The sequence below is a fragment of the Sebastes umbrosus genome, chromosome 20 (assembly GCF_015220745.1).
Source record: "Sebastes umbrosus isolate fSebUmb1 chromosome 20, fSebUmb1.pri, whole genome shotgun sequence".
NCBI classification, from domain to species: Eukaryota; Metazoa; Chordata; class Actinopteri; order Perciformes; family Sebastidae; genus Sebastes; species Sebastes umbrosus.
Genome location: NC_051288.1, coordinates 2,975,214 through 2,997,170, shown reverse-complemented (window position 1 = coordinate 2,997,170; position 21,957 = coordinate 2,975,214). Strand labels below are relative to the sequence as shown.

Sequence of the window (21,957 nt, the reverse complement as noted above, 5' to 3'; positions counted from 1 at the left end):
CTCTCTCTGGTAGCTGAGATTCAGCCCTTCCTGTGACAAACAAACGTGATTCAATTTATCAGATCATAAAACTCAGAGAATGTGCTATGTATTTCATATTACTTGTTTTGGATGTATGTTGAAGAGCAATCATACAGTAATATTAAATATCTCAAAGTAGGTCCAAACAATTAGAAAGCTCCATAAAAAGGGTCAAATGGAAGATATCCCTCCTCTTGAGACAATAAAGGCTGTATTTGGGAGGATGGCGACTAGAAAAAAAATGAACAATCCCACCCCAACGTACACACACAAGACTTTGTACAAGAAGGAAACGTCTGGCTAAACCAATTTACTTTTCATTTTTAATTTACAGAACTTAAATATTGTATTTTTACTGTACTACATTTATTTAAAGCAGCAGTAGGTAGAATTTGAGCAAATATGATAAAAAAAATAAGTTATTTTTATAAAATGGTCACTATATCCTGACAGTAGTGCATGAGACAGGTAATCTGAGACAAGAAAAAAATCATGTGCCTCTGTGTCCTCTGTGGCATCTGCAAGATTTCCCAAGCCGGAGGAAAACAACCAATCAGAGCTGATCTGGAGCCTTGCCGTCTCTGAGCAGCTGTCAATCACTCGCAAACTCTGATCAAACGGTCAAAGTAGGCAGCGTTGATCAAATATGAATCAATGTTCTGTTACTGTAATGCCTATTTCTCGCCTCTACTGTTTTCAGAATCATCTTGTAGTGTACTGTTCAGCTGTAAAATGAGAACGTTTGTATTGAGATCAGTTGAGGAAATACCAAGCACCGCCCACCAGCTGGAGCAAACTTTCTCATTTTACAGCTAAACAGTGCACTACAAGATGATTCTGAAAACATTTGAGGCAAGAAATAGGCATTACAGTAACAGAATATTGATAATATGATCAGCGCTGCCTAGTTTGACCGTTTGGTCGGAGTTTGCGAGTGGTTAACAGCTGCCTCCGTTGAATGAACAGCCAATAGGAACGCTCTCTCTCTGAAATGACCTCTGATTGGCCAAAGTCTCCCGTCATGGGTGAGATTTTTTAAAGCCTGAAAACAGAGCCATGAGGAGGTGCAGAAGTCTCTCAGAACACTTGAATTATGCTGAAAAGTTATTTTGGAATTTTTGCCCAAATGAGGCCAAAACCATTCTGCCTACTGAAACTTTAAAGGAGATATCAGAGGGTCATAAAGTCATTAGAATTTATCCTCTGTGGACTTTGGATATGTGAAGCAAATTTAATAGCAATCCATCTAATAGCTGTTGAGACACATGCTGCTAGCATGGCTAAAGATATAATGTATTATCACCTTGTAAAATATATTATTATAGATATTATAGCCCTGTACATCCACACAGGTGTTTTGCAGTTCTTGCGGCTGATTTGACCTACTCAGATTGAAGGAGTGCAGAGCTGTGCTGGGATTTATGTGAGCTCACCAACCTCTATTGTGTAGTGATGGGTGGATGAAGCCTTAAAGCTTTGGGGCTTTCTTTCTTTTTGTTGCGAAGCTGCAGGCACAGTGACACCTGGTGGTCTGCACAACATATAGCCATTCAAGACTGGAGCCAAACCTCAACACTGTGTCAGGGCCAGCTTAACGCATAAGCCAGGGGTCGGCAACCTTTACTATCGAAAGAGCCATTTTAGTCAAAAAAAATAATAAAATCTGTCTGGAGCTGCAAAACATTTGAGCATTGTGATGAAGGTAACACAGTTTATAATCTAAGTATATCGTATATAAGTCTAATGCAGTGAGGACCAAAGTGCAAATGTGCGACGGAGTATTAGGGCCACAATGAGGGAAAAAACATCTGAGATTTCCAGAATAAAGTCATAATTTGACGAGAATAAAGTCATAACTTTACGAGCAAAAAGTTATAACTTTACGAGAATAAAGTCATAACTTTACGAGAAAAAAACGTCGGAATATTACGAGCGTAAAGCCATAACTTTACGAGAAAAAAGTCGTAATATTACGAGAATAAAGCCATAACTTTATGAGAATAAAGTCGTAATTTTACGAGAATAAAATCATAACATTACAGGAAAAAAAGAAAATAACTCGTAAAATTACTACTTTATAATATTGACTTTATTCTCATAATACTACGACTTTTTTTCTCTTAACCTTTTGACTTTATTCTCATAATATTACAACTTTTTTTCTCATGAACTTTTGACTTTTTTTTTTTTCGTAATATGACTTTATTCTCGAAATCTCAGATTATTTTTTTTTGTCCTCAATGTGGCCCTCATACTTCGTCGTTCTGTCGTACCATAGACCTACAACAATGATAAATAAAAATGAAAAATGTAAACAATAAACAGTTATTTATTTCCGTTTTTATAAATCCACAGGGAGCCACTGGAGAGGGGCTAAAGAGACGCTGAGGCTCCGGAGCTGAAGGTTGCTGACCCTTGGCATAGGCCATAATAGGCAGTCATGTAGGGCGCAACCTTCTTGGGGGCACTGGTTGTCCTCTAAAAAAAGTAATATATTTTTTTTAAAGTCCTTTCTCATTTTCTACAGTGAGGTAGAAAATGAACAAATAAAGAAAGAAATACACTTTTCACCCCTGTAACCCTCTTACTCACTTTTTCATCTGCGATAAAAGTGTAAATTGTAGTGAAACCGACTAAACACTTGGCCAACAATATCAGACACCAGGGTGGGGGCTCCAAATCTGAATTTCGCCAGGGCACCAAAAGGGCTAGAGCCAGCCCTGCACTTTGTTGTTGTTGACTACTTAATACCTATGCTACTTAGAGAATCCTGGAAAGTTGGATAGCCTTTGACGTCTATCATTGTCAATGCAGACTGCACCAGACAATCAGTCTGAAACATGCTGAAAAACTAGCATGAATCTGCTGGACACCACCAGTTCAACTACTCATTCAGTCCGTAGGGGTATTCAACATTGGTTCAAACTTGTATCAATGAGCCAGACAATTTAGAAGAAAGTGTTGTCTGTAATAATAATAATAATAATAATGTAGGATTCTCCTCATGGGAAGAGAATGAACAAAATTTGAAGAAAGAAAACTTTGTTTTTTGGTTTCAACAATGTATAGAAGAGCAGGCATGTTGACCTAACTATTGAGTATCAATGTCGAACTACAAGAGCACATACGTCCTCCTAGGGTTTACAATCCTCTAAATCTGTCATTTCAACAACAGAAGAAGTTCAAAAATGTCTCTTCTGCATTAGGATCTGTAGCCACATGGCAATGGTGAAAAATATTCTTGGAACACATTTGCCAGAGAGATGCACCATCTCCCAATTTTAAAATTTGGATTCTAGATCCTGGGTTTGTACGTATCTCTCTTCCGAGGATAATAAAAACAGGTCTTAAGTGACCACATGTAGGCTCTGCAGTGTGTAGCATTTTGGGGGATCTGTTAGCAGATATGGAATATAGTATTCATCGCTATATTTTCATTAGTGTATAATCTCCTGAAAAATAAGAAACATTGTGGTTTCATTAGCTTAGAATGAGCCCTTCATATCTACACAGGGAGCGGGTCCTCTTCACGGAGTCCGCCATGTTTCTACAGTAGCCCAGAACGGACAAACCAAACACTGGCTCTAGGGAGAGCCTTCTGCGTTTTTACGTTACCTGAATGCCGTCGTAGTTCTTGAGGGTGGATTGAGATGTTTTTGCAGTTGGTTTCAATCTGCAATAAATGTCGCCAAATCCTACACACTGTAACTTTAAGTCCAAAATTTCACTTTTGGCAGTTTGACAAATATGACTCTGGAGCTTATTCTCCACTAGTAATCAATGTGAGCTCGCTGTGAGCCCATCGAGGTAGGATGCAGAGGCTTCGCAGGCCGCTCACTCTGCAGAGTGCACACCCAACTTCTCTAGAGCTGCGAAGAAAAAAAGCCATGAAGTCCACCACAGAGGCTGCTGAGAAGGCCTCGAGATGGCTATAGATCAGGAAGGGTGATCCATGGGCCGATGCTGCTGGGATCAACTCCAACTGGGTCACCTGAGCGAGGGTGTATGATGGTGAAACATTGTATCCAAACAAATGTTTCAAATATCCTGCTGTCTATTTCCAACTAAACAAAACAGACATTCGATCCAACAGGACCAAAAAACATAACCTCCGTAGCAGATATAAACAGAACAGTTGAAAAAATGCTTTTATTTCTTTAACATAAATATGCCAAGCATGACTACACATCTGCAAGGAAATGCACCTGTTTCCTCAACTCTGTGTGTGTGTGTGTGTGTGTGTGTCTCTCATGATCAATATATTCCATAGGTGTGCTCCTCTCCATCTCTGTATCTGTCCATGTAGCGTAGGGGCTGTCGATGAGGGTATTTGACCTGTGGAGGGTGGTACACTGGAGGCCGGATGAACTCAAACACTGGCTCCCTCATGTCTACAGGGAGAAGACACAGCACACAGGCTTCGTTATTAATAGACGAGCACACACACAAACTTTTGCTCCTAAAATCTAGGAAGAATGAGGAAAATGTGACGAGGCCAAACTTGTGTTTTGTTTGTGAGTATTAGCGTGACTCACTGAGCGTGGTGTGAAAGGTGTTGGTGACGGATTCATCCCACTGGCACTGGAAGAAGGCCAAGCCTGCAGGCGTCATGAGCTCCTGTTGCTTCCTGTAGAAATCTATCGTCTTAAATGAACGATCCACCAGAGAATGGCTGAGGGGGGGAGAGACAACACATGCTGCTTAGTGTCTTTGTAGCTATATCAAACATGAACTAACGCACTAATGTTATGCTTGCGAATACAGTTTGCTGAGAAATTTCATGGCCGCTGACAATTGCACACTCTCATGCTTTAAGTCCGGGTCCATCTGCATTCTTTTCTGTTGTTTGCTAATGAAAATGTCCGCTTGCCCGTTAGCAAAAAGCAGTGACGTAGATTACCAAATGAAGCTAATCAATAAGGTTATGAATAATGTGAACGCTAGCACTAACTTAGCACAGCTAAGTTTGGAAATAACAGAAAGGGTTAGTTCAGAGTTTTTGAAGTGGGGTTGTATGTATACTCCCGTGTTCTGCAAGCTAAAATTAAAAATTTTGTGAATTGAGTCTGGTGGCTTTGAAGAGAGCGATATAACCGCTTCAGTTCCTTTACGAAAAGGGCTGTCTGACGGCGAGGTAAAGCGGCAGAAAAACAAATTTTAGCCATCTAAAAAAAACAACAATAATATCAGTTTAAGTTTAGAATATTTTCATTGGTTTACCTTGCCGTCAGACAGACCTTTCTGACGGGGAACTGAAGCCGTTATATCGCTGTCTTCAAAGCCACCAGACTCCATTTACAAAAACAGTAATTTTATTTGCGTTATTGTGTGACTTTCAGATCTAAACCGGGGCGTCCACAGCAGTACATGGCTTAGTTTCCGTGCCAGTACTCCTGTCTGCTTCTAAAAACTAGGAGCATGCCAACCGCAATCTAAGTAACTGTATATAATACACTGACTATAAGGATGTATATATACTATATATGTAGCAGCGTCATCATGCAGAAACCTACGTCAGATCATGTGGGAACATTTTTTAAGAAGGGCTTGGGAAAATAGCACTTTGACTCTAAAACATACTGTACATATTTCAACCAACATTTTAATGTTTGGATTTGAATATATACGGAACGCCACTTGGAAGCTACAGAATGATAGAAAAACCCCAAAAAAAGAAATAATGATAATAATGCGACACCACAATGTGGTTGAAACACCTGGTTAAATTACATGAAAATGTCCTTTTTCTGAGATGTTTTCAATTTATCACTTCATGCTGGTAAATATCTCACTTCCTGTGGTGGAACATGTTTTGGCGATTGAGTCCAATAACATAATCATGATCATCACAACAGACTATTTGAGCATCACAAGAAAAAACAAGCAAAATATATTTAAAAGGTAGATATTTGCATGACTAGAAAAAGGAAAAACTCAATTTGATCACTTATCCTATGCAGTAATGAGTGAATGATGTATAGCAGTTTATTTGCACAATTTGCTATTGTTGCTGCTATATTTAGAATGTTTATAATGATGATTATATTTTACTTCATTATTGTTATTCAATTGATTGATTGATCGATTGTTTATTATACAGGGATGAGAGAGTAACAAACAGGAACAAAGAATCTCACTGCCATGTCAATGTGTATGTGTCAATAAACTAAACTTGAACTTGAACTAAGAGCACCAGCTTCCTGTCTGTACGCTGAGTGGATTGCTCACCATGGTGACGGCCTGACATCCTCCTGGAAGTTGACGGGTCCCTCCTGCTTGAAGAGGACATAAATGTAGCGGTGGAAGCCCGTTCCTCTGGCAGGGAAGGGGGGCAGGTAGTGACACAGCTCCTCTCCGGCCTGCACCGCTCCTCCCGGTATGTTCCCTCTACAGAAACACACGGCAAATCTTTGAATATGCAGATGTTGATTAAAACTTTAACTGCTGGACACAAGATGTCTCCTACTTCACTGAAAAGTCCAGGGGTCTCATTTATAAAACAGTGCGAGGGATCCATACTCAAAATGTACGTGCGCACAAGAGCCGAAAATGGGGTGCACCAAAAAAAAAAACAGACTTGAAACTGTACGTACGCACACCTGCAGACAATGTTCATTTATAAACCACAGTCCACCTGGAAATGTGCACACGTGGATCAGCCTCCTATCCTGCCCTCTACACGCCCACATTCAACCATAAATGGTCGATGCAAAGCACCTCATGAATGTTTCTGCATGTGAATGAGCCTGTTGGATCTTTACAGTGAATCACGGCGACTACCGAGAGGAAGACCAAGAAATGTTTTTTTCTGACACAGAGATGGAGGAGCTTGTGGGTGAGGAGGTCTCTGAACACTCGTTCCCTCCTGATTCTGTCGTTCACGTAGTCCTCACAGTGCCGGTACGTCCATCATGCAGCATGTTACGAGTGTCACCACTGTGTTTAATGTTTACAGCAGTCGGACTGATCCATTCACAACTTTTCAAAATGATCGTGACAATCAGTAATATCCCCCCACTCTGGATAGCATCAGAAAAAATAAGTTTGATAGGTGAACATAATTAATTAATTTATTGAAGTTTTTATGGTGAACTTGTCCTGCATTATGATTAGGACTGATAATGATAATGAGGATATGGAGTGTAACGATTATGTGAGAGCCATCATTGGCTTTATTTCCACACTTTGCTAATTTCCGGGTGGAGGTGACTGGAGGAAGCAGAGTGTGTGTGGCGGTGGCACACTGGAAACAGTGTGATAGTTGCATCGGATAGCTGTTTTCAAATGTCTATGTATACTGTATCTGTCCCTATCTAATAAACCATAAATAAATTAATAAGTCATGTCATGTTCACAGCAGCGATTTATCACACAACACCTTTATGAAAAGTAATATCCTACTTGGTGATATCTGCACACTATTAGAAGATGATATTAAAACTATTGGCGCTCTGTTCTGCCATTCTTTAATGCTATTTGATGTAATCTTGGATTTTTAACGTGAATGGTACGTGTTTGTGAGACAGCGCTGATGAGATATTGAGCGGAATTTTTACACGTCAGGGGGTGTGACGAATAAACGACACAAAAATACAAAATACTCGTCTGTGAATATTCCACCTTGTAAAAACAACTTGGTAAATGTGTATAAAAAAAGAGCACACGATGACTTGAAGTACTCACACTAGCCAGTGGACGTATTCTGCCTCATTATCCAGAAGATGCTCATCTGAAAAAGAAGATGAACAATCAATTATACGTGTTGATTTTATTCCTAAAAGGCAATATAGACTGTTGCTGATTATCTCAGTCTGGTGGCCTCCTGTGATAGCTGATGCTCACCTGGACAGGTGAGCAAGAGGGTCCACAGGGAGCCCTCCTCCGCTTCGAAGCTGATTTGAGGGACAGACGCTGCCTGGAGAGAAAAGTACAGCAAAGACAAGGCAAAGAATACGGTCAGAGAAGACATATAAAAGATGGATACAGAGCAGAGAAGTGAATATAATTAAATAGACATGCAGGGAGGGGATGATGTGTTAGAGGACGCAGAGAGGAAGTTTAACTTTAGGTGGCCTTGACCCTTAGATACATCAATTATAGGCTAAAACTTCCAGTCCTTTTACGCACTTCTGTTGGTGTCAGCCGATTCCCATAATGCACTTGGCCACCGTTGTCCTGGCTATAGCAGATGCGGAGTGAGACTTGAGGTAGAAAATATGCCATGGGGAAGAGATCTCTGAAGACCCCGTAGTGGTCTGCCAGTCTCTTTATATGAAACGGACCGCTGCTCTTCTCCCAGCTTTCCTGCACTCGATCCAGAGGGATCTTAACTGGAGAAACAAAGTTAACCAATTTAGTCACTTATCAGTTAAAACGCTTAAAAGGTTAACTTTGGTATTTTTCAACCGTGACCCTATTTTCCCATGTTTTTGTGTCTAATTGACTAACGGGGACAACAATTGCTGAAACTGGTCCAGTATTGAGGGCGAGCGCTGTAACGAGCTGCGAGGGCAAGTGAGCAGCATCAATGTAATGGTATGTCCACTAAAAGTGCGTTTTTTTGCGACTGACAGGCTCAGATTGTCATTGTAAGTGTCTGACAACATTATGGAAAGGACCCTACGGAGAGATAAAACATTTTTCTTGCCTTTTGCCTAGATCCAGTCTGTTTGTTATTGTGTCTCGCTCAAGGAGAAGTCTTTTGTGAAATCTGAATATCCGTATACTCTGGCTCAAATAAGTTGAATTCAAAGACCTCATCCACATTAGAGATGCTCTGATACCATTTTTTCCTTCCCGATACCGAGTACCAATCAGATACCAGCGTGATAGAAAAAATATATAGTACATGAACAAATACATACAGAGAATGATTGCAATAGAACTTGGCAACACTAGCGCCACCCCTGGAAACGGAAGCATTACATACTCTACATATCGCAGTTTTACTTGTTGGATTTTCCTCTGTGAAATATTGCCAAATGGCTGACATTTCCCTCGCCTTGTTTGCTGTCGTCACATGACAAACTACCTGCAATCAGTTATTTTTCGCTGTTCTTTAACAGTAGTTGCCGTTGGCAGCCATGACACATCCAGGGCGACAGCACAGTGAAGACTAATGTTTTGGAGCGGTGAAGAAGAATTGATTTCTGGTTAAATAAGTTGATTTTTATCTGGGTTAATAAATTATTATATTGGATCATCAGTGCATAGACTGGCGTACTCGCTGATACCCGACACCGAATTTTGGGCAGTATTGGACGCATTTCTGATACTGGTATCGGTATCAGATCAACTCCACATTGTGGAAATCATATAAATATTCAGCCATGACATCGAAAATCTTTTAGATAACACTAAGCTACGCTTTCTGTATTCCAACAACAAACTCTGCCCGACTGGCACTCGCGTTGCCACCATGGATGTATTCCACTATTCCGGCAACACGTCACCTCACCAGATTTCAGAATGAGACTTCTCCTTGAGCGAGACTCTTTCCATAATGTCAGACACTTATAATAACAATCAGAATCTGTCATGGCAAAAACAAGCACTTTTAGTGAACGTCAATCTGGTAGAAAATGACGGTGCCAGCTTGCCCCAATAGCACCATATTGCAGCCCGTGAGCAGCTGCTGTCTACTGCTTCTACCTCAATACTGGACCAGTGTCAGAAACTGGTGTCGCTACTAGTCCTTTAGACACAAAAACATGGGAAAATAAAGTCCAGTTTGAAAAATACTGAAGTTACCCTTAAAGTATTCCCTTTATGGTGAGTGAGTGTGAGCTTACAAGTGCGCAGACGAGCAGCCCTCTCCAGCTCAACATTCTTCTTGTTGTCCTTCATCACCTGCTTCCTCTCCCTCACTTCTTTGGTCCTGTTGGGTCGACAGTACGGAAGTCCAATGTCCACTTTCTCCGCACCTGCAACAACACAAGACTAGTTTAAACTGTGACAGTGTACAATTGTTGACCACTGACATGTTTATCACCGTCAACAGCAGCTCCCTCCTTTATTTCTCACCATGCTCAGGATCAGCTTTTTCCACGTAGCTCCTGTAGGTCTTCCACCAGGCAGGCTGGTTCTTTGCCTCCTCAGCTTGTCGGAGGTAACGATTATAGCTGCGATACTTCTCTAATGACTCCAGGTTTTCGACATCTATCTCCTCATTGGGCATAGGACCCAAAGGAGGTATCTGTCTGCAGAGGAATGCTGTTCATGTGGAAACACCCCCAACAGTTAGGTAATCAAATAGCACTTGTTTCACCTTTCATGTTTGGTTCTCCTTGGGTTTCCTCAAACCAATAGTTCGAACCAATGGAGGACCCCTGATAATAATAATAATAATAATAATAATAATAATAATAATACATTTATTTATATAGCACTTCTCAAAACAGATGTTACAAAGTGCTTCACAAGACAATAAAAGCAGATAAATAAAGTAAAAGATATGGTAACTGCTAAAACAGAACATCACAGAACATATCAATAATAATAGAAGTGGTAAAATGGTAGGACTAGTTGATAAAACAAATATACAGTATATATACATAAATGTGTATAAATGTACACATGCGTCCAGAAACGGATGTATACATACATATATGTATACCCAGTCTTCTACTTATAGGAATACTATCCTAAAAAAATGTGTTTTCAAATGTTTATTAAAAGTGGATACAGAGTTAGATGATGAAGTGCATTCCAGAGTTTGGGAGCCCTGACAGTTAAAGCCTGATCGCCTTTTCTCACAATGTGGATCTGGGAACAGCAAGAAGTAGCTGATCAGGTGATCTCGGACCACGTACAGGCATATAGGGTGTTAAGAGATCCATCATGTGTTCTGGGGTCAGACCAAGTTGTGCTTTAACAGTGAGTAATAACATTTTATTTTATTTATTTATGTTTGAATGGTAGCCGATATGTGAGATAGATACCCCTCTCGTCTCGGATCTCGTTCTTAAGATATATTTCCCTTTGCCGACCACTGCAGCACCAAGTTCACCTTTAATCGTCACATTTTTCTATGGAGTCTGGCGAGATGTTTCTCCACAGACGAGCAGAGCATGTAGCGGGGGTCAGCTTCAACATGATGTAACCGGACAGACATGTTATACTGAAGCCCGGGCACGAACCTCCTTAATGTAAACTCAATATTATTTAGTAATATCGTTACAATACCTGTTGTGACAAATGTCCTCGCATTATTGACCCCTAAATCTGCTCCAGTTCTCCAGGCAGAAGCACAGACACCGCGCAGCGCCATCTTGGACTGAACCCTTCAGAAGGTACGGTGGTCGAGAGAGGACAAACGAGTCCGTGCGCATTCATGTTTTCTGTAGCTCTTATTAACCCTTAGTCTACTGGCAGACAATAACACTAACATATCATATGTTACGTCTTATTTATTTTAGCACACCTCTGTCGTACATAATTCAAAAAAGAACATTTATACGTTGTATATACTTTGTGAGTAATTATGTATTACTGTTAAAACAAACAGGACTGTTTGCAATGTTATAATGCGAATAAAGCGAATAAATGAGAGCAGACTGAATATCATTGTTACAAATGTAACACTGTAACAATAACACTGTTCAATGTACTTATTTATCTCACTTATTATTGTAAGTGTTGGTATTATTATTGTTATTGATATTATTATCATGACCTCATCATCGTCATAATCATCTTTATTATTATTCATATTATTAATATATACGTGTATGTATATATACTGTATTATACATATATTTTACTCATTTATTTTCTATTTGTTTTGTTTTTGTTCCCCCTATGCTCTACACATAAAAGGAAGGATTTCTGTATGTGTGTATGGATATGTGTGCATGTGTACAGTATGTTTAAGAGTAGATATATGTCATATATGACCATCTAGCATCATTCAATGCCAAACACACACCCATTATCCACATCACACACACACACACACACATTCTTCAACCTGTTTTTATCCCCTTGTGTAGTTTTTGTTTTGTTTTGTTTTTGTACTTTGTTATTTGTCTTTCTCCGTATAATATATTTTGGTCTTTTTGTTATATATATATATATGTCCCTGCACATGTCTTCACTTGTTTTGTAATCACTTTATAACGCGAATAAAGCAAATAAATGAGAGCAGACTGAATATCATTGTTTAAAATGTCCCACTGTAACACTAACAGTGTTAAATGTATCAGCGTGTGTTACACGGTTGTAACGACAAAGTCGTCTACGAGTCTGTTTACTAGTGTTTTTCGATTTTCCCGACAGCACTTGAAGGCATCGTTTTTGCGTCTGTCGTCATCAGGGAAGCGTCATGTGACGTTATTGTCATCCAGGATCCACACAGATGCTGTGCACGAATGTATTTCTCTGTTGAAGTGGTAAGAATGAATACTGTGTCCTTTTGTGTTATACATAATGTATAGAGTAAAGGTTAGCGCTTAATTACAGCTAAATCAGCAGACTGTTTTAATGTGTTGACTGTTATTATGTGTCCTCTCGTCCTACAGTAGCTCACTGAGCTGACTTGATTGCAGGCTAACGTTAGCTAACGTTAGCTTCTCCTTCCACTCAGCTGAGTTACTGTGTGCTACTGTAGACCTCGTTAGCATCTGGACTGAGACTTGTGTTGCTGCTGTACTGTGCCTTTGCTGTCGCACAGTCTGATAACTGGCTCTAACACACATTTAATGATATTTGTTCTGCCTTTCTGAGAGACTGTTTCTATGTAAAGGGCTTAAATGTGATATGAACCTGTTAATACAGTGATGATAAGGCAGTTACATTACTGCTATGATGTATCTTTATCTTTTATTCAGATCTCCATTAGCTGTGGCTGAAGCCCAGCTATTCTTCCTGGAGTCCACTTAAATCACTTTGAACTGTTAGGCTACATTTCAGTACACAATCACATTACAATCTTTACCAACAATGACCACAACAACAAAACACAGCAACAAAACACAGCAATATTCAGGACACAACCCAACACACAACACAGGACCTATAGGTTCTAGTTAATACTATTCACAGAGTGCAGAGGTAAATATGATTCATTAGTGGTTGGACCATAGCATATTATGTCAAAATACAAAATCATACCAAAACAAGAAAGCAACAACTTCTTTTACCATAAGTATTAACAGGACTTTGTATTTATCCAACATTAAACCTTTTTATGATTTGATGTTAGCTAAATATCAGCAGACACAGAGAGCTGTTCAGCTAGGAGATGCTTTTTCAATAATATTTGTAATAGATTTTTGCTATTTTCTTGGCAGATTGTTCCATTTCACCATTGCTCTGTACATTACAGTACTTTTCAACATGTTAGTTTTCACCTTCGGAAGTGTGAATCTTCCTTCAGTGGCATGCCTGGTACTCTACTCATGTTCATCACAACTGAAGCGTAATTGATTATATAATACCCTTGGCAATTTAGTTACCGATATGTTTCTAATTAAATTAAGCAACGATGCAGTAAATCTGTCTTTTACTTTTAACCATGATAGACTGATATGCATTTCATTGACACTGTTGCTGTGTTATGGATATGATCCACTGATATGTTCAACTTCCATCACATCATGACCAACCTCTTCTTTTTTTCTTACAGAGATGTCTGCTCTCCCTGCAGAGATGGAGCCTCAGAATCAAAACCTGACCTGCATCATATGCCTGGACCGTTTCCAGATCCCTGTGACCATCCCCTGCGGTCACACCTTCTGTCAAAGTTGCATCACAATTCACTGGGACACCAAGAGCAAGGCTGGTATCGGAGCTCATTGTCCCATCTGCAAGGCGGAGTTTGACACCAGGCCCATTCTCAAGCGTAATGTGTCCATGTCAGTCTTGACTGAGGCTGCAAACAGCACAGGCCAACCCTGTAGAGAGTCGCTCATGAGGGCAGGCGAAGGGGCGAGAGCCATGCTGCTGTGCGACCGCCACAAAAAGCCTCTGGTTTATTACTGCAAGCAGTGCAAGATGTCTGTGTGCTGCAAGTGTGGCATCTCCGAATGCGGGAACCACGAGAAGGTCATGTTGGAGGCAGAGAGGGAAGTTCAAGAGGTATAGTAACCCACAGCTGCTCAGCTGCTATTGTAATAGTCCAGTTATGTCCACTTTACTCCAGCATCACTGCGATTGTGACTGTGTAAAGTGTCTCAACTTGACGTGTGTTCTCTACAGCTGCTGCTGGAAAGGAAGAGTAAGGAGGTGGGGAAACTGGCTGAAGAGACGCAGAAAAGTATAAACGACTTGACTGAGAATATCAGTCAGGCTAAGGTAAACCACCCAATTTGAGCTTGTCCCTCTGTGAAAGTAGGCTAAAGGCGTCACTATGTTTCAAACTAACAGGTTTTCCCAACCTGTCAGACAGGTGTCATAACTCAAAGAGTAGTCAACTCTTACTATGTTTCTAAGAGATCGTTCGAAAGAAACGCAGCAAAAGTGCCCATTTGGATGCCCCTATGGTCGATAAAACATAATGAAGTGCCCTCTTGGTGCCCTTCTAGTGGAGTAAATATCATGAAGTGCCCTCTGGGTGCCTTTCTAGTGGAGAAAACAGGATGAAGTGCCCTCTTCTAGTGGATTAAACATCATGAAGTGTCCTCTGGGTGCCTTTCTAGTGGAGTAAACATCATGAAGTGCCCTCTGGGTGCCTTTCTAGTGGAGTAAACATCATGAAGTGCCTTCTTCTAGTGGAGTAAACATCATGATGTGCCCTCTTCTAGTGGAGTAAACATCATGAAGTGCCCTCTGGGTGCCTTTCTAGTGGATTAAACATCATGAAGTGCCCTCTGGGTGCCTTTCTAGTGGAGAAAACAGGATAAAGTGTCCTCTTGGATGCCCCTCCAGTAGAGAAAATGAGCTGCGGTGCACTAATGGGTCCCTTTTTAAATGGAGAAAATGTGATGTAGTGCCATATAGGCTGCCTTACATGCTAGAAAACTTTCTGCACGCTGGTGCCCCATCGCATGCAGCAGGTGCCCTTTTTATTTTTTTCGCCCCTGCCCCTCAGACAGCTTGAGTCCGCCACTGTCTGCAGCAGAAGCTTGATATTATTGTGGATAAATAATAATAAAAAAAAGGCCGGGAGCAAAGAATAAGGACCGAACACCATTAACCAGATTTCTCAAAGCAGGTGTGCGATTCTACATTTTCCATCAACAGGTGACTCTTCAGCAGACTTCCACCTGGGTCAGTGTCAAGTTCTCCAGCTTGATTAAAATACTGGCTGACAAGCAGCAGGATACAGAGCTCTCTACCGAGGAGCAGAAAGAAGCTGCCATCACGGAGGCGGAGGCACGGCTAGCTGAACTCAAGGAGCGCTCCCAGATACTCCGAGAGAGCCAGGGACAGATAGCAGCTGTACTTAACCTCTCTGACACAGAGCTCATCAAGGTTTGTAGCCCTGCCTTTACACTATCATTTAGCTTAAAGGGATAACTTAAAGGGTGTTTTGAAGTGGGGTTGTATGAGGTACTTATCCATAGTCAGTGTACTACCTACAGTAGACTATGGTCTGGCAGGAGTTACCGCACAGGAGCAAAGCAATGTACTGCTGTGGACGGGGGCAGCAAAACGTATTTTAGACACCTAAAAGAAAGGCTCTCCTAAAAAAATCCATATCAGTTTAAAGAGTGCACTATACTGTATTTAGAATATTTTCACTGCTTTACCTTGCCGTCAGACAGCCCTTTCCGACTGGGAGCTGAAACCGTTGTATCCATGTATGCTGAAGCCACCAGACTCCATTTAAAAAAAAAAAGTTAATTTTTCCCCGCAGAACACAGGAGTTGCTGATCCACCACTGCCTTGATCTGTTAGCTTGTTTGTGCTATTGTGTTACTTCGGTGAATTCGAACTAACCAAAGTCACACAATAACACAAACAAACTAAGCGATCGAGGCAGCGGTAGACCAGTTACCCCCGTGTTCTGCAAGTTAAAATTACAGTTTTTTTCAATGGAGTCTGGTGGCTTTGGTGAGAGCGTAGATGCAGCTGGAGTTCCCCATTGGAAAGGGCTGTCTGACGGCATGATAAAGCGGTGAAAATGGATATAGATTTCTTTAGGTGAGCCTTCCTTTTAGGTGTCTAAAATATGTTTTGCTGCAGCCCCAGTCCACAGAAGTACATTGCTTTGCTTCCGTGCAGTAACTCCTGTCTGCTTCTCCAATATAGGGGCGGTAATACTGAAGGTAATACACTGACTATGGATAAGTACCTCATACAACCCCACTTCAAAACACCGGAACTATCCCTTTAATAGAAAGAGTGTAATGTAACACTACGACTATATTGCACTCAGACAGAAACAGTCAGATGCCCTCATCTACAAACACGAGGGGAAGAATATCATCAACCGCCAGATAATCAAGATCTTCTTTCAAATGCACATCTCTTCACAGGAATCAATGGTCATAGAAGTTCCACGTTTCCAAGATATCCCCACAGATGTAACGTCAAACCTTCAAGAGCGATTAAACGGCGTCACAGAAGTCCTGTCCCGAGTCTCCAAGCTGGTGTCTGAAGACCTCGAGAAAGCCGTGAGCGCCGCCGTGGGTCCGGACAAAGATGGTAATGTGCCCTCAGAAATGATGTTCCCTCTTCAGCAGTTTGTTCCCCAATGTTTGCTCCCGTGTTCTCAAGCTTGTCGTTGGGTCTCCAGGTTCTCCTCAGGATAAGAGGCCGGTCCTAGCTGTGGTTCCCAGTCCGGCTGCTCCGTGCCACCCTGGTGGGAAGGAGGGCCTCAGTGCTTGTAAGTCCTTTCCAACATTTTAGACTGTTTTTGTTCCAAGTGTTTACCTGATTCTCTGGTTCTTCTGGATGTAATTCATTTGCAAAAGTGCAGCAGGGAAATAAGCTTCAGTGCTTTGATGACATTAATTATGAGATTTCTGATTCCTTTCTTCCTCATTACAGACCGGTGCGCTCTGACCTTTGACCCTCGCACAGCCAACGGGCACCTGTCTCTGTCCCAGGAGAACCGGAGGGCGGAGCACCTGATCTCCGGGCCACGTCCCGTCACAGCCAACGAAGCGCGCTTCGACCACACCTGGCAGGTGCTCTGCTTCCAGGGCTTCACCCACGGACAGCACTACTGGGAGCTGGAGGTGTCCAAGCCCTGGGCCTACCTCGGGGTAAAGAGCCACGCATGTTTGTGTTTGTACACTGTTCTTTTGAGAGTGGTTCGTTAATGTTCCGATTGTCACGAAAATTAGTTGAACAGGAATCATGATACGATATTAAAGGGACAGTTCAGCCCCAAAGCAAAAATCCACGTTTCTTCTTACCTGTAGTGTCATTTATCAATCTAGATAGTCCTGGTGTGAGTTGCCGAGTGTTGGAGATATCAGCCATAGAGTTTCTGCCTTTTCTCCAATATAATGGAACTAGATGGGACTCGGCTTGTGGTGCTCAAAGCTCCAAAAAATACATTTGAAAAACTCAACAGCGACGACTCTTTCCAGAAATCATGACCCGGTTACTCAGGATTATCCACAGACCTTGTTGTTAGCAGTTTCATGTAGGAAGTATTTTCTATCTACTGAACTACACCCGTCAACCGTATCACCGTGCAGAAGCTAGCTCACCTAGCACCACTGAGCTAGCTAACATTACAGCTCACCCAAAGAGGACGCCATTAAACTTTACATCTCACGCTGTCACAAGCCTCTCGTCCATGAGTAGATGCATGCTTCCTTCTGCACGGTGATACGGATGACGGGTGTAGTTCGGTAGATAAAAAAAATTGTTCCTACATGAAACTTCTCACAACAAGGTGTGAGGATAATCTTGAGTAACCGGGTCATGATTTCTGGAAAGAGTCGTCGCTGTTGAGTTTTCCAAATGTATTTTTTGGAGCTTTGAGCAGCACAAGCCGAGTCCCATCTAGTTCCATCATATTGGAGAGAAGGCAGACATCTCTACGGCCGATATCTCCAACACTCGGCAACTCACACCAGAACAGGTAAGAGGACAAATATGTATTTTTTTTATTTTGGGGTGAACTGTCCCTTTAACACAGTATCTGAAAGGAACTGTTACAATGAAAATCATATAAACTAGCAAAATTCCTAAATATATACTCCCTATTCTAGAGCCAGCCCAGAGCTAATAGTTAGCTTTGAGGGCAAAGTCTGACAAACTTCAAAGATAAAAGAGTTTATAACTGCCATACGCAAATCTGACAAACATGTAGAACCACTTGGGTGGTCATTTTGGATGACCCATTACCTTTTTTCTCATTAATACTGGCATTACTGCATAACAAAATAGCACTTAAAGGTGCTAAATTCAAAATTCTGAGCATTTCTATTGCCTCCGCACGGCTCTCAACATGGCGACGACTAAGCTGGCAGCTCACGGCTAACGGTGCTAACAGTGCAAATGACGGCAACAGTGCTGACAGAGCTAACAACATTAAACTGGGGGGGGGGGAACTGGAGGATGGGCGCTACGCTTCCGCAACGGCGCCGACGGTCAGGACAGCATTATCAGCTGTGACCGCCGTATGGGAGCAGTGCAGAGCTGCGGCCGTGAGCTAGCCAATGGGGCACGCTCGCATGCACAAACACGCACTAAAAGTCACGTGCAGAGAAGCTCGGATTACAGCACACACACACACACACACACACACACACACACACACAGGGAGAGGGAGATATCTTTACATTAACAAAAGTTGTTTGCTGCTATATTAATGCTCTGAATATCGTATAGAGGACCTTTAATTCTTTTTGCAGCAATACTAAAACTAAGAATCTACAGCCATGCAGCTCCATAACAGCTCCAAATGACCATGATAACCTGCTGGTGTTTGGCGTTGACCATCTTAGTTTAGCATGTTAGCGCTAAACACAAAGCACAGCTAAGACGGATTAGTTTTGCAGGTATTTGGTCATAAAGCAAAGTATTGGACAAATTAAAATTTTGACCTGATGATGGCGCTAGAGGAAAAGTCAGGGGATCAGTCAAGTTATTATAATTTATCCTTTTAGGCAGTCTGTTGGTTCACTACTTTGTTCAGACTGAAATATCTCAACAGCTACTGGATGGATTGCCATGACATGTAGTACAGACATTCATGGCTCCCAGAGAAATGACTTTAGTGACTTTTCCTCTCATCAGGTAACCTACGAGACCATCCCCAGGAAGGAGAAGGGCAAGAGGTGCATGGTGGGTATGAACGAACTGTCCTGGAGCCTGCAGCTGGACGAGCACCAGCTCAGCGCCTGGCACAACGGCCGGCGGGAGACCCTGGCCGGCCACTCGCAGCACAGCCGCATCGGCATGCTGCTGGACTACGAGGCGGGGACGCTCACGTACTACGGAGACGGGCAGACCAGGCTCCACGCCTTCCACTGTGCCTTCAGCCAGGAGCTGTTCCCCGCCTGCTGGATAGGAGAGGGGGTCAGCATCACCCTCTGCTCAACATGAGCTGACTCATACAGAAAAGGAAGAGAAGCACTATCAAACATGGGCACTAGCTGACTCAACGTAGAGGATCCCCTTAATCATTTCTGAGGTTTTTTAATTATTTTTTTTGTCTTTACAATGACTGCCTTCCTCTACATTGTTTTAAGCAGGAGCACTGACTGTAACGGGCCTTCTCCCCCTTCACGTCACTACTTACCACAACAATAACAGAGCTAAGGAAATGGTGACAAACTCTGGTGCTAAATGGCCATATAGCACTACAAAGTATGTATGAAATAACCCTCAACTTTAGATAGATGTCTGCTTTCAGCTAGGAAAAGACTACTCAACTCAGTATGTCAGATTATTGTATTTTCACTACACAAAATTGAATTTCCTCGTTCACACCCATTACAGGTGGTTGGGCCGACAGGCAAACAAGACATTATAGAAGACTTTGAGTTAGAAACCAGAGAGTTTCTGAGAAGGAGATGAGTACGGCGGTGTCAGTTCATCCATCGTGTTTTTGAGAGTGTTGGACTACAACTAAACTGGCTACTCCTGCTTTGTTTTCCTTAACCCTTAGTGTTAAAGCTAGGGTTGGTAATATTTTTTTTTTTTTTTTGACCTTTATTTAACCAGGTAAAATCAATTGAGAACCAATTCTCATTTACAATGATGACCTGGCCAAGAGGCAGTAGCACAGTCCACACAAGTGACACAAACAGCACAGATACAATACAGTATGACAAACACATGAGAAAATGGCTAAAAACAGCATAGGTAAATTAACAAACACTATGTACAAAAAAAGGCGGATTACTGGATGTACTTTGTAAAAATGGAAGAGAGAGAGAGAAGTGAGGGCTGGTCAGCAAGTACAGCAGTCAACTATGACTTGTTGCAGCTTTTGTTTGAACATGTTGAGAGAGGTGAGAGCTGTTAGTTTGAGCGTGTTCTGTAGTGAGTTCCAGTCATTTGCAGCGGCAAAATGAAAGGAGTTATGACCAAACACAGTACGGACTTTTGGAATGATGAGCCTTATGAAATCACTGGATCTTAAACGGCGATTGCTGTCGGAAATGTGCAGAAGATTGGAGAGGTAGCGAGGGGTCATTCCCAAAATGGATTTGTAGACCAAGAGCAGCCAGTGTTGTAGCCGCCTGGTGTGAAGGGAGGGCCAATCCACCAATCTGTAAAGTTCACAGTGGTGGGTGGTGAAGGGTGCACATGTGGCAAAACGGATTGCTGAGTGGTGGAGTGTGTCCAGTTTTCTGAGGGTGGACTTTGATGCCATTTTATAAATTATATCGCCGTAGTCAAATAGAGGAAGGATGGTCATTTTCACAAGGGTGAATTTGGCAGAGTGTGTGAAGGAGGCCTTGTTTCGATACAGGAAACCCAGTCTAGCTTTGACTTTAGCCAGAAGGTTATTGATGTGTGTGTTAAATGAGAGAGATGAGTCCAACCAGAAGCCAAGGTATTTGTAGGAGCTGACAAACTCCAGCTCCGAGCCATCAGCACTGTAGATCTTGGGAGGGCTGGGGATGATGAGGTTTTTCCGGTCAAACAGCATACATTTGGTCTTTTTGGCGTTGAGGAGCAGGTGGAGGTTGTGGAAAGACTGTTGGATGGAGGTGAGGCTTTGTTGAAGAGTGGACACAGCAGAGTGGAGTGAGGGACCAGCTGAATATATGATGGTGTCATCAGCATACAGATGAATCCTGGAATTTCCAGCAGCTTTGGCTACATCGTTAATATAAATGGAGAACAAAATAGGGCCTAAGATGGAGCCTTGAGGCACACCTTTAGAGATGGTAAGAGGTTCAGACATGATGTTTTCGGTCTTCACCCGCTGGACACGATCAGCCAGGTAGCTAGCAAACCAGTTGCAACATCTACTGGACAAGCCAATGCTGGTAAGTCTTTGCAGGAGAATGTTATGGTTGACCGAGTCAAAAGCCTTGGCTAGGTCTATAAAGGCAGCTACACAAGTCTGTTTGATGTCCATGGCGGTGATGACGTCATCAAGGACCTTCAGTGTAGCGGTGGTACATCCGTGGCCTTTCCTAAACCCAGACTGCAGGTCAGACAAAATATGATTTAAGTCAATGAAGTGAATTAGTTGTTTATGTACCAGTTTCTCTATGACTTTGGCCAGACAGGGCAAAATGGAAATCGGCCTGTAGCAGTTCGGGTCAGAGCCAGAGCCTCCTTTAAAGAGGGGGGGGGGATATAACTTCTTGTATGCGTGTGTATAAGGATATAAGGAAACTTGCAAGAGTACACTAGATTTTTAAAACGATCCAACCGAAAAACCCAGCCCAGTGTTTTCCCATGAAAGTAGCGAGCAGTACTAGCTCCAGAAGTCTTTAAATCAAGCAAGAAAGTCACAAGGGGTGCATCCCAAGTCTCTTAATTGCATCCACTTTTCCTTCACTCGCGTCTCTTCCTTGTGAGAAACCATGCGAGGAGAGAGGAAACGAGGAAATAGGTTTTTAGAGACAT

General features: G+C 42.0%; 2 protein-coding genes across 2 annotated transcripts; one reads left to right on the top strand and one right to left on the bottom strand.

Annotated features, from left to right (window-relative positions):
- Positions 1-4,145: 4,145 nt before the first annotated feature.
- mrpl38 (mitochondrial ribosomal protein L38) lies at positions 4,146-11,359 on the bottom strand. Its single transcript, XM_037754681.1, has 9 exons — positions 11,206-11,359; positions 10,045-10,233; positions 9,813-9,944; positions 8,149-8,351; positions 7,864-7,936; positions 7,705-7,750; positions 6,250-6,408; positions 4,557-4,693; positions 4,146-4,412 (listed from the first exon to the last, which is right to left on the bottom strand). Exons 1-9 carry the CDS (start codon positions 11,288-11,290, stop codon positions 4,276-4,278), a joined length of 1,161 nt encoding a protein of 386 aa, XP_037610609.1. The 5' UTR covers positions 11,291-11,359; the 3' UTR covers positions 4,146-4,275.
- A 986-nt stretch (positions 11,360-12,345) lies between these two features.
- On the top strand, positions 12,346-20,054 carry trim65 (tripartite motif containing 65). The gene is made up of 8 exons (XM_037754674.1): positions 12,346-12,410; positions 13,646-14,097; positions 14,218-14,313; positions 15,202-15,432; positions 16,440-16,608; positions 16,700-16,789; positions 16,954-17,171; positions 19,162-20,054. The coding sequence occupies exons 2-8, from the start codon at positions 13,648-13,650 to the stop codon at positions 19,468-19,470; spliced, it is 1,563 nt and encodes a 520-aa protein (XP_037610602.1). The 5' UTR covers positions 12,346-12,410; positions 13,646-13,647; the 3' UTR covers positions 19,471-20,054.
- The last annotated feature ends 1,903 nt before the right edge of the window (positions 20,055-21,957 follow it).

What these genes read in the sequence shown, in the direction of transcription:
- mrpl38 (XM_037754681.1), bottom strand. Translation starts at nt 11,290, where the DNA reads ATGGCGCTGCGCGGTGTCTGTGCTTCTGCCTGGAGAACTGGAGCAGAT. An exon ending in AAAAGCTGATCCTGAGCATG is followed by an intron (nt 9,945 to 10,044) that starts GTGAGAAATAAA and finishes GTGTTGTTGCAG; the next exon opens with GTGCGGAGAAAGTGGACATT. An exon ending in GATGTCAGGCCGTCACCATG is followed by an intron (nt 4,694 to 6,249) that starts GTGAGCAATCCA and finishes TCCCCCCCTCAG; the next exon opens with CCATTCTCTGGTGGATCGTT.
- trim65 (XM_037754674.1), top strand. Translation starts at nt 13,648, where the DNA reads ATGTCTGCTCTCCCTGCAGAGATGGAGCCTCAGAATCAAAACCTGACC. An exon ending in AGAATATCAGTCAGGCTAAG is followed by an intron (nt 14,314 to 15,201) that starts GTAAACCACCCA and finishes TTCCATCAACAG; the next exon opens with GTGACTCTTCAGCAGACTTC. An exon ending in GAAGGAGGGCCTCAGTGCTT is followed by an intron (nt 16,790 to 16,953) that starts GTAAGTCCTTTC and finishes TCCTCATTACAG; the next exon opens with ACCGGTGCGCTCTGACCTTT.